The sequence below is a fragment of the Gossypium hirsutum genome, chromosome A11 (assembly GCF_007990345.1).
Source record: "Gossypium hirsutum isolate 1008001.06 chromosome A11, Gossypium_hirsutum_v2.1, whole genome shotgun sequence".
In the NCBI taxonomy this organism is placed as follows: domain Eukaryota; kingdom Viridiplantae; phylum Streptophyta; class Magnoliopsida; order Malvales; family Malvaceae; genus Gossypium; species Gossypium hirsutum.
The window spans coordinates 17724857-17739842 of NC_053434.1; the positions used below are offsets into that span (position 1 = coordinate 17724857).

The window sequence follows — 14986 nt, forward strand, 5'->3', positions numbered from 1 at the left end:
GGATGAAGTAATAGCAAAGTTAGGAAGCCTCGTACATTGCAATTTGCAGCTACTCTTAAGTTGTCAAGGCAAGATAATCATTTCGTACAAGATATATAAAACACAAAATCATAAGTTACTAAGCAGCTAAGTTTAGGGTTCTTCATCAACCATGAATTTCAACTTCTATGGCTATCTATTCATTCAAATCCAATATGAGAGTGGTGAAATTAGCCCAACCATTGAGAATTAACAGAAGTAAAACTAATCATTGGATCCTTGAATTCTCAATTTAACTCAATCAAAAATAAAACGAAAACAAAAGCAAGCAACCCACGATTTTTTTTACAATATTTGTTTACCAAGGCTAAGTGAAGTTTACAGCCACCGATTTGTTTTAAATGATTCAATGCAAGAAAGCATAAACAGCAGTGGAAATGTAAATCAAGAGAGCAGAAGAAACCAGAATGACTAAAGCCGCCGTGGCATGAATGGAGGACTGGCTGCCGCAAGACAACAACCCCAGCCGGATCTCGATCACGTTCACCATCGAAAGCATCAGAAACAAGCACCCCATGACGGACCCGACGGCGGAGCCCATCATCCCAAACCTCAATACTTTAAGGTTAATGTGTGCCCTGAAAGCTTCATCCACATCTTTGCTGTTCAACAAATTGATGGCGAGCTTTAGACCCTGAGCCACCAGGGAGGAGAAAAGGAAGAAGCTGAAGGAGACGACCTCGAAGACCAAGAGCTTTTTAGCTACGTCAATGCCGGCGTCGCAGGGGGCTCGGTTCTCGAGACTGTGTTGGCCCGGAGTGGCCAAAGAGAGGCCCACAAAGACAGCGATGGTGAAGAGGGAATTGACGTTGACGAGGCCATCCAAGGCGGTAACGTGAACGCTCGTCGTTGATGAAGAAGATGAGGATGTTGAAGTCAGTCTCCTGGGGTTGCCGTTGCTGGTGTAGTACTCCTTTGGGTACTCCCCAGATCTGAGAAACAAATGAAAATTTCCAATGTTAAAAAGGAAAAAACCCAAAGTGTCTTAATCAAAAAAAGAAAAGAAAAGAAAGAAACTTTACTCGTCCATTATTGAAACTTGCAAGCTTTGATGGTGTTGCTTGAAGGGCAATGCTTCCAGGAACAGAAGAGGAAAGTTAAGAGTAGCTACTTTTTCTATTATTATTTGATTGGGGATTTTATATAGGATTTTTGCAGTAGGTAAGGGAATTAGTTGAAATAAAGTAAGAAACTTTGACATGGGAAAAAACTGTGAGTTTGTTTCAACTTTTGATTAAAACAAAACATCATCAAATCAAATCATAGTCTTTGAGGATAAAGTGGAATGACAGTAAGGCCCCTGTTGCCAATGCTTTTGCTGGGTCAAATAATGCTATTCCTACCTTTATTATGCATACTTTAATTTAGTAATTTTGATGTTTGTATTTTTTTAAAATTTTGAAAATTTAATATTAAAAATAAAATAATTAAATAATTTTTTTAAAGTTTTATATAGAAAATAATATGTATAATGTCATATTTGCTTGTTATTTTTACATAATACTAAAAAAAATATTTGAATCAGATCGAATCAACTAGATCGAGAATTGATTGGTATACCAGTTTGAATATAGGGATTGAACTAACATCTAAGCAAATTGCTTGAAACCTGTAAAAAAAAATCAACGGGTTGAACTAGTTTTACAAATTTTTAAATACCTTTATTATTTTTTGAATTGTATGTTTATTTATTGTTGGACCAATAGTCGAACTGGAAATCGATGGTTTAACTAGTTTGACCACTGGTTCAATTATTGAAATACTACAAAAAAGTCGCATTATTTTAGTTAATAGATTTAATCGACACTGTTTAAGTTTAAACTGAAATTTTAAATTTTAAAAAGTATAGATACTAATCAAATTGAAAAATATATACTAAACCCATTACTTACGAGTGGTACGAAATTAAAAGCAGGATTTAGCCTGTCATATTTAATTGATAAAGTTGAATTAAAATCAAAGTTTCAAATTTTGAAAATTATAAAAATTAAAATTGATTAAATTAAAATACATGCATTAAATCCACAACTCGTATAGAACTAACAGCTAAGTTTTAGCTAAATATATGGGGTCAAATTCATGTTTGTTAAGGCCTAATTTTGGGTACTAAAAAATGTTGTGGTATAGGAAATTGCATAAATTTCATGGCTGCTTTAGGCAAATTGGAGAGATGCAGCAATGCGTGAAGTCACATTCCAACTGATAAACCAAAGAGCTGGCCATGATTGTTGTTGACTCATGCAGATAAGTCATTTTATAACTAGAAAATCTAAAACTGTTGGCAACCTTTTTCAGGAATATGGCTGATTATTATCATTAGTATCTTTTTTATCATTATTATTATTATTGAAAAAGAAAAAAAAAGTTTCGATCAGATAAAGCTTTCATCAAGGAAGAAAACTTTATGAGGGTTAGAAATAAATTACAATTATTTAGAGGGGTCAAAATATAATTTTCCTCATTATAATTACTTACAACTTTATAATTTATGGAAGGACTAAACTTAAATTTCATTATTTTTTTAATTAAATTATAAAATTTTTGAAAGGTTACAAATTTACATATTTTCATCCTTTTGGTGCGGTCCATCTGATCAAAGGATGTTTGTTTAATTATAAGTTCAAAATTCCACAAAGAGGAAAGATTACCCAATAAGGATGCAAATGCATGTCCAAGTCAAGTTATTATTTATAATCTTATATGTATTATGCGTTTTTGAGGGAAAATATCCACTGAGTGCTTGAATTTGGAAAATAGGACATGAAAACTAGATCAAATTGGCAACGTAAAAAGATGGAATACGCTTATAGTTAGCTCACAGAAGGATGTCTTGGTGACTTTAAATAAGACTGATGAACGAATATTTCATAGTTTAGTTATACACAAAAAAGAAACTTTGTAGAAGGGTTTTATCATTGCATCCATGTATGAAAATAAAAGTGAGTTGTGAGCTTCACATGGTTTTATGACTAATCTGCTTCTGGGCCAGAATTGTACCCTGACGATGCTTCCCGCAAGAAATTCCTTCAAGCCTTTTGTCTTCTTTCTAGCTACTTCATCTTTGTTACAAAAGCAATCTATGACTGATTACTGACAGATCAAGACCTCAACGATGGAAATTACCGATTAGATTAATGAATCCCACATGCTTGGCAAATGCATTGTTGTAAATCACGGCAACCTCCTCGGATTAGAATTCTATCAATATAAGGTTTGAAATTGCCATATACTTTATGTTCCATCAACCGTCTTCCATCATAGAAGTCAAGCGTTTCTCCGGTTTCCACCTTCACCTGAGCAACCATCCTTTTCCAACAGAACTTTCTATAACCTTTCTATCTAACACCACATAAGACATGTTATTTACAGATTACTTGTATATGTCATAAGCTTCCTCTGTTCAAAAGAGTTCCTACAGAGGAATAACAATGAAAATGTTACAAGCAATGCTGGCCGAACCGTAGCTTTACTCAATCTTCATGCTTGGATCTTCATTCTTAATCACCAGTAATCTCCACAAGAGCAATTCCCATTCTCAAAATGGTGGAATCTTTTGCGATCCCTTACCACAATTTTCCTTCCAGTAATCTTAGCAATGAGCTTGATCATTGAGTGACAATCATCACAAACCCTCAAGTTTTTTACAACCCTTATTGTAGTACATGGTTTAGTAGAAATTAGACCATAGCATATAGCAAGCCTCTCGCTGTGTATTGCTAAAGACTGCTCTTTCTCCCAGTCTTCAATATCATGCAAAACAGCATCTGTTGCTGGAATATGTCCTGCTTCTTTTAATACTTGGTTCAACTCCTCTAACTTGTTATATATTTTTTCCTTTTGAGGGTGCCTTAGGTCTCCCAGAAGAAACTCGTGTATCTCATTGTTCACTTCAATGGAGCTACAACCTGGTTCTTTTTGGATTCCACCCTCCTTCATCTTTGCCCTTATTTGAGCTGCTTCTTTCCATTTCCCTGATGAAGCATAGATATTTGCCAGCAGAACGTAAGTACCCGAATCTACCACTCCATGATTCATTAAAATTCTCGCAACTTGTTCGCCTAATTCAAAGTTTCCATGAATCTTACAAGCACTCAGCAAGGACCCCAACATGACATGATCAGGTGCTATTTCCATATTCTGAATGAAATTATAAGCTTCTTTTAGATGACCTACACGACCAAGAAGGTCAACAATACATCCATAGTGCTCTATCTGTGGTGGAATCCCATAATCTCTACTCATAGAATGGAACATCTCAAACCCCAAATCCACCAAACCTCCATGGCTACAGGCATTCAAAATAGCAACAAAAGTAACACTAGTTGGCAAAAGCCCCTGCTTAATCATTCCTCGAAAAATCTCAATTGCTTGAATACTCTTCCCATGCATAGCAAGCCCTGAAATCATTAAATTGTACGTAATCACATTTCTCTCTTTCATCATTGCAAAAATACGTTCAGCCTCATCGATATCACCACACCTAGAATACATACTGATCAGTGCACCGCCAACAATAGTAACTTCATTAGGACTCATATTCTCCTTTTGCATTTCCCTAAACATCTCCAAAGCCATGTTCATCTCCCCATTCCTCACCAACCCATCAATCATCGCGGTCCAGCAAACAGTATCCTTAACCCTTACCCGATCAAAAACCTCAATAGCCTGCTCTACCAATCCATGGTCAAGAAAACAATTGATCATGATCGTTGAGGCAACAACATCTCTTTCCGTCATTTTATCAAACAATTTCCTTGCATCATCAAATTCCCCACACTTCCCATAAAACTCCATCAGCTTCATGGTTATCGATCTATTCGAGCTTAACCCAAGTTTCGAAGCTTGGCAATGAACCTCTTTTCCTTCTCTCAAAGCAAAACGAGACCCGCAAGCTTTCAAAACCGAGGCGATCACATACTTATCCGGCACAATAAATCGATTAATCATTTGAAAATAAAGGCTAATCCCATCAGAGTAGGAACCAGCCGAAACAAACCCATCAATGAGAGCAGTGTAGAGGAACACATTTGGGTTATGGACCAGTTGAAAGATGGTGGAGGCATAATTAACGGAGGATAAAGTGGAGCTAAGACGAAGAAGCTCGAAGAGGATGAAAGGATCTTGGTCATGGCCCGTTCTAATGATTTTGGCATGTATTGGTAGGATTTGGTTGGCGTCTTTGCAATTCTTTAAGAGAGAAATGAATTCTTTTCTGCGTTGGGTCGAGTTGGAGATGGAGACTTTTGGGTTCGGATTTGAAGTTGAAGTCGACGGGTAAGTGAACTTCCCGACAACGGCTAACGTACAGTAACTCATTGACTGCCGTTTTCTAACTTCAAATGCTTAGAAGCAGAAGGGATATTTATAGCATAGCTTGCTCTATCTTCTACCTATTACTCAGCTCTCTATTTGACCAATAAACATTTTTTTTTTCATATACAGCTAATTTAAGTTTTACGGAGAGTCAATTTAGTTCGTGTACTGTTACTTTATTAAAAAAAATTCATGTGTATTATTTGCTTAAATTTTTGCCTTCGCTTTTCAAATATATGATAAACTACCACGTTAACATTGTTCCTGTTTTTGTCAATAAAAAAAATTATTTAGTCACCACCTTTAAAAATATTGATCAAACTATTCACTCTTCTATTAAATAATAAGGAATGCTGACTGTACATATTAACGTATTCTTTTCCATTTCCACGTAATTAAATAACAATAGCGATCGAATAAGAGATAATGGTTGCTTGAATAAAAAACTTCACAGCGAAGATGGCAATGCATAAACATAGGTCTCAAGTCACCATGGCCACTGGCCACGCATCAACCAAAATGGTTAAAATGGAGTCCATCAGTCACTTCTCAGAAGCTGTCAGAATTGGCTAAAATGATATTATTATATTAGGGTCCACTACAAAATGTAAATCAGGCAGTTCTTTGCCCTTGGGCAAGAAAAGAAAACCCTGCCCTGCTCTTGTAATGATGCATACTCTTTTTCGTACTGGTTTAACAATCCATGACAAAACTAACATCAAGGTTTAGGAAAAGCTGTTTTTGGTACTATATATGCTATGACTGTAACAAATTAGGGTTAGGGTTGAAATCAGATGGTTTCTTCCAAGTGGGATTGGTTAGAAATTGGTAGATGAAAAATCTAAATAAACCATAACTGCTCAAAACCCATACACTTGTTCTCTATTTGCAACTACGTAACTCGGGACTCTTAATTTTTCTTCGAGCATCCCTGTCCAATACCTGTCACCAACACAATTGAACACGAGTTTCAAATATGATCATCTAAACATATATACATATATATATGCTTAAAAGAACTTTGAAAATTAAGTATATCCATATCGGATACAGACCGGTCACTCGCTAAGCCCTGGTACACATTAACCGCTATCATTCCTACTCCAAAAAGGATGACAAAGAGGTAAGTCCCAGCAATAGGAAATTATCAAATTCCACCCAGAAGAACTCCTAAACAATTAGAAAATGTAAATAACACAAGTTTAACATTAAACTTAAATTCATACTAAACTCAAGATGTACAGTTATTCCGAACAAATTTATTGAATTTTTTTTCCAAATTAAATTCAACAAAATCAAGAAACTACAGTAAATTTATTTTCTTTGCATTTATCTTCAATAAATTTATTTCCCAAAATGCTTGCAATCTTTAAGTCAGACAGGACAGTTATTCACTAATCCATGCTACTAATAGATTCTATTGCAGTAAGGTACAAAAAAATTTAGGGAAAACTTACCTTGTTAGGGCTTTATTATGGCCGGATAAGGGCAGTGATTAAAGAGTTTGAACCAACTGAAAATCAAAACAGTTTAGCAACAGCAGACTTTGAATGTAGCAGTTTCAAGCTATGCTAGGGGAACGAGTGTTAGAAACAACTATGTAACCAGTACAGGTATGTTCAATTTTTTCTATGTTTTTTCCTTTTGCAAATTGGAGGATTCCCGGAGGTTCATATCCCTGTATTATGTAAGAAATATTAAGAGACAGATCAACTTGAGTTGAAAGGCTACTTTATGCTATGAACACTAACTGAGAATGTTGTAGCAAATAAAGAGAAAAGGACAAGAAAGAGGGCAATGAGCACAAAACACATTTTACTAAGCATACATACCTAAATAAAACAAAGCAATCACAATTATTCATATGTTTAAATATGTTTTGTTTGATTTAGTTAATTTTCTTTAAAATATTAATTATATCATTATATTCGTATTTAAATGCAATATTCTTTTTGACATCAACCTAAACCACATCGATTTTCCATCTTATTCTCTAATTACTATAGCTCAACAATCTAGAGGATTATTGTGTACTGTTCAAGTGAAGACAGGTTTTCAGAATATAGATATCGAAAGAGTATGTTGAGAAGGGCTACGCTAGATGTATCGCACTTGTTCTTCCTACTCCAATTCCAAGAATCACAAGGGTAGTATTCCCTTTTATGATGTAATGTCAAACTCACATTACGCTTCCTATTGATGAAGCATCAAACATGAGCATGACAATCATTATTAAAGAATTCGTGCAATAGAGATGCTACATGTTTCTCAATGTATTGATGCACTTATGCTCATGGTAAAGATGGTAGCGAATCAAGAATTGTTGGCCATGCAACAATGGTGCATTTATGATGGTAGTTGCTTTGTTTGCATCACAATTAGATAATTTAATGGGGAACAAGTGCCAGCTTTGCACCTATGATGCAGAAGCATTCCATAACTTTGGTTAAAATAAGTTTGAAATTTGGTTTTAGTTTTAATAATGTTACCATATACAGATAAGATTTATCTTCACATTTTTTATCATAAGTTGTGTGCCAATCTTAGAAGTGTGTGACGGAAACCATGCAAATCATAAACAAAGAGAAACCACCTTTCTTTGTGATAAATTCAATACACTTTGGAAATGGACTTTACATACCTGTGCCTAGGTTAAATAACCAACTAAACAAAAATTTTAAAGGCATGAACCTGAAACACTAAACCTAGTTCATGTAGACACCCTTTATAAGTGACATCATCAGGTCTAGGGTTCAAATCTCGACATTTGCAACTCCTCCCCTATCTACTATCTCCTTTGTACCAAAAAATAATTTTATGGTCCGTCTTTTATTTAATTTTGAATGAAATGAAAGCAAAAATTTTATTTTTATCTATTATTATTGAATGTTCAATGCAATGAAAGCAAAAATATTTCTGGAATAAGTTACTTACCAGCGCCCTAAATCACCTGCTAGCTATTGCAGCAACAGAGATAGATACCGAGAAATGACAGCTTTGAACAAATCATATGACAACGACAGAGAGCACACTTGTATACATCCATGCCCTTGCATGAATGGCAACAAGCGTGCTCTCTCTCATTGTCAATTGACAATGCGTGTCAATCTCAAAATGAAAACTGCAAAACAAAACTCGGGATATATTAGGAAATGCTGCAGGGAGGTATTATTTACTTATGCTCTAAAATGATGGCTTGCTTACTTACTTAGAAATGCATCTAAAACTCATGATTCTAACAATCCCAAGAAATATAACATAAATGTCACAGTTATGACATCCATGAACATTTCTTAAAGTTGCCAATATCTTACATTCCATAAACATCATCAACAATGACACTCCGAGCAACCAACAAGTGTTGAGATCAATGGCAAAGCACAAAGGATTAGTCCCCATGGACAGTAAAATGGACATTGAAGATACCTTGGTTCCACCAAAAACCAATAAAACTCCGAACAAAACAATCTCCAAACCCTTATAAATAGTACCAAAGACACAAAGGAATTATCTAAAGTTTTGCAGGCAGAAAAAAATATTGCCTTCTAACATGAATGAATTAAAGATGGAAGTTCCTTTCAAAAGACATTAATCTGTACTTTGGTTAACTAAAAACATATATAAAGAATTAAAAGTTAAAACATCAAGTAAACAGCCTAGAATTTGTGACAAGTTACATAGCAAACGACCATAAAACATAATTTTGGGAAAGTGAAAAGAAGTTTAATATCATAACACAAAGAATGATAAAAGAATTTTCTTGGAAACTCTTAGTCCTTTACAATCATATCTATCTTTTTCATTAGTAATGCAGCTAGTTATAAACTCACCCCAGATTCTGGCGTCTTCCAAGACAAGCTTGAAAAGGGGGAACTTTTTCATATATATAATCATATTATAAAGGCTTGGAGTAAGCTATAAACAAGTTTAAAGACTAAGAAGAAGTGTTTAAAAGACTTATCAAACATCCAAGATTGCCATTTTTTGAATATAAAAGAAATAGGCAACAAAAATATTTTATTGGATTTCAAAACCACGGTAAAACAGCTGAATTTGCTAAATTAAGAAGCTTAAAGGAAAACAAACGAAAGGTAAACAAATCAAGGGTTGCATTAACTACTACTATTGTTAAAACTCAAACAACATGTAACATAAACCAAAGTTTACTACTTTATGTTTTTTTTCCATATTTCTTAACCAAGATCCTAGCCCAAACTAAAACACTATTAAAATTTCTAAGCCAAAAAACAAAGTCTTGGTTTTAATAGTTTAAAGCAAAAGGGCTTAAAATATGCTAAAACTTTTAAAGCATGAACAAACCCTAGCCTTAAAATTCACTGAAAAATGATAACATAAAAGACTAAGTTCAAAAAATAACATTTATGAATAACATCATTGCTTGAACCTGAAATCCTAGATCCAGACCCATATCTTCTACCAGTAAAAAAGTTGTCTCTTTAAAAAGAAAAATCATACTAAATTAGAATACACACACAAATGAAGCAGGAAGCAACTACTTGGCCACTTGCACTAGCTGCACAGTCAAAAACAACTTTTGGCGAAATGAAGAGAGTGGAAAGTATGGGAGAATTTCTACAGAAAATAAAGAAAATCAAGTCAAATATTAAAGAACAATTTATATAATTCCAAAGGCATATTTTGAAACGATAATACGGAAGATTAACCAAATGATGATTAATAAAGAGGATAAGAAGAGGCTTAGCGTATAAAGGTACCGTTTCGAAATCTGCCTCTTTGTCTGGTAAAATCAAGATTCGCATTGATTTGATCCAACGGTGTTAATGTTTGACACGTTAATGAAACATAAATACAAAAGTACGAAGCCAAAATTAGAACCTTTACACAGTGCACTACCGTACCAGATTCTTCCCCTCGGTGGCTTTTTACTCAATTGACCCAAAATAATTAATTATTTATGAAAATGACACAAGTCAAAACTTATGTACAAAAATAATCGTTCCCAAAATATCCGCTAGTGCCACCTAACACATCAGTACTACCAAGTTTTATTTTTTAAAATACTCATTAAAAATACAGGGTATTTAGGAAGGGAAAAAGAATAAAAAAATGTTTTTTTATGGATGTTGGCAATCTATCAAGGGCAACAACGAAATTCTTTAAAAAAAAATTTTGGGTGCTATTAGTATGTCAAATGATATCGGTAAATATTTTTAAAAAATATCTTTTGGTGCCTCTAGTATGTCAAGCGACATCGGTTAAAATTTTTAAAATATATATTCTTTTAAGTGTCACCGTTATGTCAGTCGGTACCAGTGATATTTAAAAAAAATTATTGTAAAAAGAGTAGTTCGAAGTTTTGATCATTGTTTTAGAATATTTAGGGTCGAATACTATGAGTTCTGAACCGTAAAAGTAAACGAAAATGAGGAAATCTCTTCTTTGGTGTCAAAACCGACACAAAAGGCCACTGTAAACGGCGACATTGGTGGCTATTGAATACAGCGACTATGATTTTCATTTGAGAAGAGGAAGGGAAAGAAAATAAATAAATAAATAAAAACATCTGAGTACGATAGCTAGGGTTTTCAATTGAGAAGAATAAAGGGAATTTCAAATAGAAAAAGAAAAGAGAGTATATGAAAAATAGAGAATCAAATATGAAGGAAAAAAAAAGAGAGTAACGTATATGTAAAATAGAGATATGAAAGAAAATTTAATATTTTATGAAAAATAAAAAATCAAATAAGGGAAAAAAAAGAAAAGAAAATATTAAATTCTTTTTTATATCTCTATTTTACATGGTGGTTATTATTTTTCCTTTCTTTATCTGACTTTTACTCTTTCATCTCTCTCGTCCCTCTATCTTTCATCCATTTATAGTGATATTGATAAAACAAGAACAACATATGAAGTAAGTATCAGTCACGAGCTTCCTCTTTTATTTAATTTTCATTTTTTTTCTATTTTATCCATTAGGGCATTGTAGAAAACAAATATTTTTCTACATAAATTTTGATTTAAATTATTATAATTAATTAAATATTTTGGACCAATTGGATAAAAAAAACCCATGGATTTAATGGAAGTGAGCGTGGGGCTGAGAAGATGTCATTTCCTAGGGTTAAGGGCCAAATTCTTTTGTTTCGCAGGGAAATTTACAAATACCTTCTTTTTTAAATAAAAAACAATTAAAAATAATTTATACATAAGCCTAATTTATTAACAAACACAAAAGAAATTTAAATACTCATAAATGTTGATTTTTTTTAAAAATTACATAAACAGGACAAAATTTAAAAAAATTACAAGAATAAGTCAATTTTTAAAAAATGTATCCAATTGGAAGCATTTTCAATTTAAATATAGAAAAACACTTCAACTAAAGCTAAAAGTACTTTTTGCCACATCAGTATTAAAAGTGACAAAAACAATATTTTTTCTTATTTTCTAATGCCATCTATTAATTTGAAAATAAAACTTAAAAACAGGTCTTTATATAGATTCAAAGTTTCATTTATCTTGTTTTTTTAAACAATGTGAGATTTGGGATATAGATATATATAGGCTTATAATTCATTTGCAATTATTCCTACACAATGTGAGATTGTTAACTCTTTTAACTAACAATAAAAGATTAAATGTTACTATCGAAATCATTTTCAGTTTGAAAAATGGGGATCAACTTTAAAGTGAAACATGGAGTCGCCACCAATCCTTTTTGTTTAGGTGTGATCGAATCACCTGTGAAACATTTTATTTTATTAAAATACCGATTTTGGCCTACGATATTCAAGGAAACGGGTTCGAGAGTCGGTTATGTGTTAGGGAGGATTAGCACCCTCACAGCACAAAAAATTGGTACCTTATTGATTAATTAATGCCCTAATGTCGAAAATTTGAAAAGATTTTAAAAATACAATCCCTTTAAAAATGTTTGGATAACTCGAAGTGGATATTAATGTTCTCCTATTTCAAAGAAATAAAATATCATATCCAGCACGTTAAGATACAATATTTTAAATCCTTGAAACCAATATCATCTCATGATATCCAAAAGAATATTTGGTCATTTGGTCAAACGAAAAATTAAAACCCAACTCGTTAAGGCACGCTTTCCCTAAATTTCAAGCACAAAATATTACTTTATTCAAAAACTTTTGAATAAAACGTAGCAATGTTTTTATTTAAAATGATGGTTTGTGTGTAACATGCTATGCTAATAGAAGACGAGAAAATGTACATGTTTAAAATGAATCACAATAATTATATAAAGGACCAACCCTAAGGCTAATATAGATAATTAAAAGAAAAGATGATAATATAACAAAATTGATAATACAAATAACACAATGATAATAATAATAATAGTCAACAAAGGTAAGAGTGATAGCACTGATGAAATCTATTTGAAATGATGCATAAATAAATAAAAGGTTACAGTAAGAAAAAACATAAAAAGAAAAGAAAAGAGAAAAGAAAATAAAGGAATATATACAACAAATAATATATGAAAATTTCCAAATAAATAATAAAACAATTTAAAAACATATGACAATTGTCAAAATGAACGATGTACTCACATATATAATAGTAAAAACAACATATATCTAAGATAAATAATAAATGAAAAACCCTATTTAAATAAAAATAATGAATACAACATTTTAAAATATTGTAAAAAAAAAGATTAAATCCTAGTAATATATAAAACACATAATAAAATCACTTCAAATAAAAACAAAATAATTCAAAATAACACTACATAAAATATTAAAATAAATAAGTAATAAATTAAGAACAGGGATAAAATCCCAATAAACAGGACCAAATCAAAATAACAACAAATTTTGAGGTAAAAAAAAAGGCACATTAGGACCAAATCAAAATGCGCGCCACAATTGAGGGATCAATTGGGAAATTATGCCCTATTACCAAAATGACGCCGTTCCAATATTCGCATTTAAAGGGCCCGGGGACCAGATCACAACAAAAACCAAATTTCAGGGCCAAATTTAAGAAACAAAACAGATGAACAGGGTCAAATCAAAATAGAGCAGAAATGCGGGAGGGCCTATTGTGCCCTTTTTGACAAAACAAGCAGGTTCTCGTGGATACGGATCGGATCGTAGGTTGGAGGGCCATGAGGTAAAACGGCGCCGTATGGAACACTTGGGGGGAGTGCAAAACGCACCATTTTACCCTATTATAAAACTTAAAATTTTTTATTTTTTTTCATTTCTTTCTTTGTCTCAAAAAAAAAAAAAACAAATGGCTCTCCCTTTCTTTTTCAAACCAACTCATAGGTCAGTCACCGACCACCGTGCGTGATGGTTAGAGTTCCAAAAAAACCTCATTTTCTCCTTGTTAAACTAGGAAATAGATTTAGGACCTACAAATCCCGAAACCCTTGAAAACAACAAGATTTCCGACTATTGGCCTCTTGTGCCGTGGCTTCAACCAGATCCCAAGGGATCTGTTAGCCCCTGGACCGGAGAAACGAGCGCTGACGATTTCAACGCCAAACAGTGGGTAAAAATTTCCTTTCTTACGTATTCACGTGGTAAATTTAAAATAAAATAAAAAAGAAAAAATAACAAAGCCGAAAATGAACAAATGGATCACCTTTAAAATGTATTCGATTTCTCTGTATAAATTGCTATGTATGCGTATTTGTATCCTTCTGCCAAAAAAAGATCCTTTTCAATACATTCGGTTTAGGCTTTTATAGCCGAAAAGAAAAACAAAAAACAACTTGCTCCTATTTCGTTGCACTTGTTGTTGTTGCTTTCCATTTTTTCTGCAGGTATGGAGGCGCGAGTAGAGCAGCTACGTGGAGTGAGGCGTGTGAAGGTTGTTCGGTAGTTGAGGGTTACGGCGCAAGGGAACCCTAGGGTTCCTGAGAGAGTTTTGATTTTGGGCCATTTGGGCCAGGTTTGTCTTATCTAGGTATTGGGCCCTGTTGTAAATGGGTATTCGGGTTTGGGCCTATTGTAATTGGGTGTGGTATTTGGGTTTTGATTGGCTGTAAATGGACTTTATATTTTGGACTGTTGTTTATTGGGCCCCGGGTTAAATTGGGCCCTACAGTTACACTATATTTTATATTTTTTTATCATGAAAATTTTATACATTCGTACCGAATTTGTGTTATTTTTCATTTTACCCATGTATTAGTTTATAATTAAAATATTATTTACACTTGTAATTTTTTTACATTTTTTTTACAAACAACAACATAAGATTAAAAGCTATGCAAATATGTTTTCTCTTTAGAAATATAGAGAGTATTTTAGAATATATATTAAATTGAAAATAAAAAGATAAGAATGTAGAATGTTGTATTTTTGTTTTTATATTGAAATTTTATTTATTTTTAATTATTTTTGTTGAGTTCATTTAACCTAATTCGTAACCAACTTTAGAGTTTTAGTATGTGTCTAAACACTAATGAAAAAGTATCGTATGATATTGTAATTATCATTGATAGCCATGTTTGTTTGGTTTCTTTTATTATTATCTTTTGAATTATATTTTTATACTAATGTTTAGAAGTTAGAATAAGTAGTCTTCAAATTATATATTTTTTGTTAGATACTTAAATTTATTTTTTTGTCAAAAAATAATCTAAACTATAATTTCATAACTATTATGG

At 32.7% G+C, this 14986-nt stretch overlaps 2 protein-coding genes and 1 long non-coding RNA gene across 15 annotated transcripts; 1 reads left to right on the plus strand and 2 right to left on the minus strand.

The window, feature by feature from the left end:
* Positions 1 to 238: 238 nt before the first annotated feature.
* Positions 239 to 1359, minus strand: LOC107922827 (uncharacterized). Its single transcript, XM_016853007.2, has 2 exons — positions 1062 to 1359; positions 239 to 971 (listed from the first exon to the last, which is right to left on the minus strand). The coding sequence occupies exons 1-2, from the start codon at positions 1238 to 1240 to the stop codon at positions 386 to 388; spliced, it is 765 nt and encodes a 254-aa protein (XP_016708496.1). The 5' UTR covers positions 1241 to 1359; the 3' UTR covers positions 239 to 385.
* Positions 1360 to 2849: 1490 nt separating this feature from the next.
* LOC107923447 (putative pentatricopeptide repeat-containing protein At5g59200, chloroplastic) lies at positions 2850 to 13441 on the minus strand. Of its 13 annotated transcripts, none has more exons than XM_041081260.1 (5): positions 10089 to 13441; positions 8287 to 8473; positions 6810 to 7030; positions 6408 to 6450; positions 2850 to 6294 (listed from the first exon to the last, which is right to left on the minus strand). In XM_041081260.1, the coding sequence occupies exon 5, from the start codon at positions 5353 to 5355 to the stop codon at positions 3541 to 3543; it is 1815 nt and encodes a 604-aa protein (XP_040937194.1). In that variant the 5' UTR covers positions 5356 to 6294; positions 6408 to 6450; positions 6810 to 7030; positions 8287 to 8473; positions 10089 to 13441; the 3' UTR covers positions 2850 to 3540. The 13 variants fall into 13 exon arrangements, with proteins under 13 accessions (XP_040937194.1, XP_040937198.1, XP_040937193.1 ...); XM_041081264.1 differs by having other exon boundaries at positions 9183 to 10094; XM_041081259.1 differs by lacking the exon at positions 10089 to 13441 and adding an exon at positions 9846 to 10082.
* A 1-nt stretch (position 13442) lies between these two features.
* Positions 13443 to 14475, plus strand: LOC107922864 (uncharacterized). Its single transcript, XR_001691448.2, has 2 exons — positions 13443 to 13863; positions 14138 to 14475. It is a non-coding gene; the product is annotated as an uncharacterized lncRNA (long non-coding RNA).
* Positions 14476 to 14986: the final 511 nt, after the last annotated feature.

Bases quoted from the DNA above. Each gene is read 5' to 3' on its own strand.
- LOC107922827 (XM_016853007.2), bottom strand. From the start codon at position 1,240: ATGTCAAAGTTTCTTACTTTATTTCAACTAATTCCCTTACCTACTGCA. The intron at 972-1,061 runs GTAAAGTTTCTT...TTTGTTTCTCAG, and splicing joins CAAGTTTCAATAATGGACGA to ATCTGGGGAGTACCCAAAGG.
- LOC107923447 (XM_041081260.1), bottom strand. From the start codon at position 5,355: ATGAGTTACTGTACGTTAGCCGTTGTCGGGAAGTTCACTTACCCGTCG.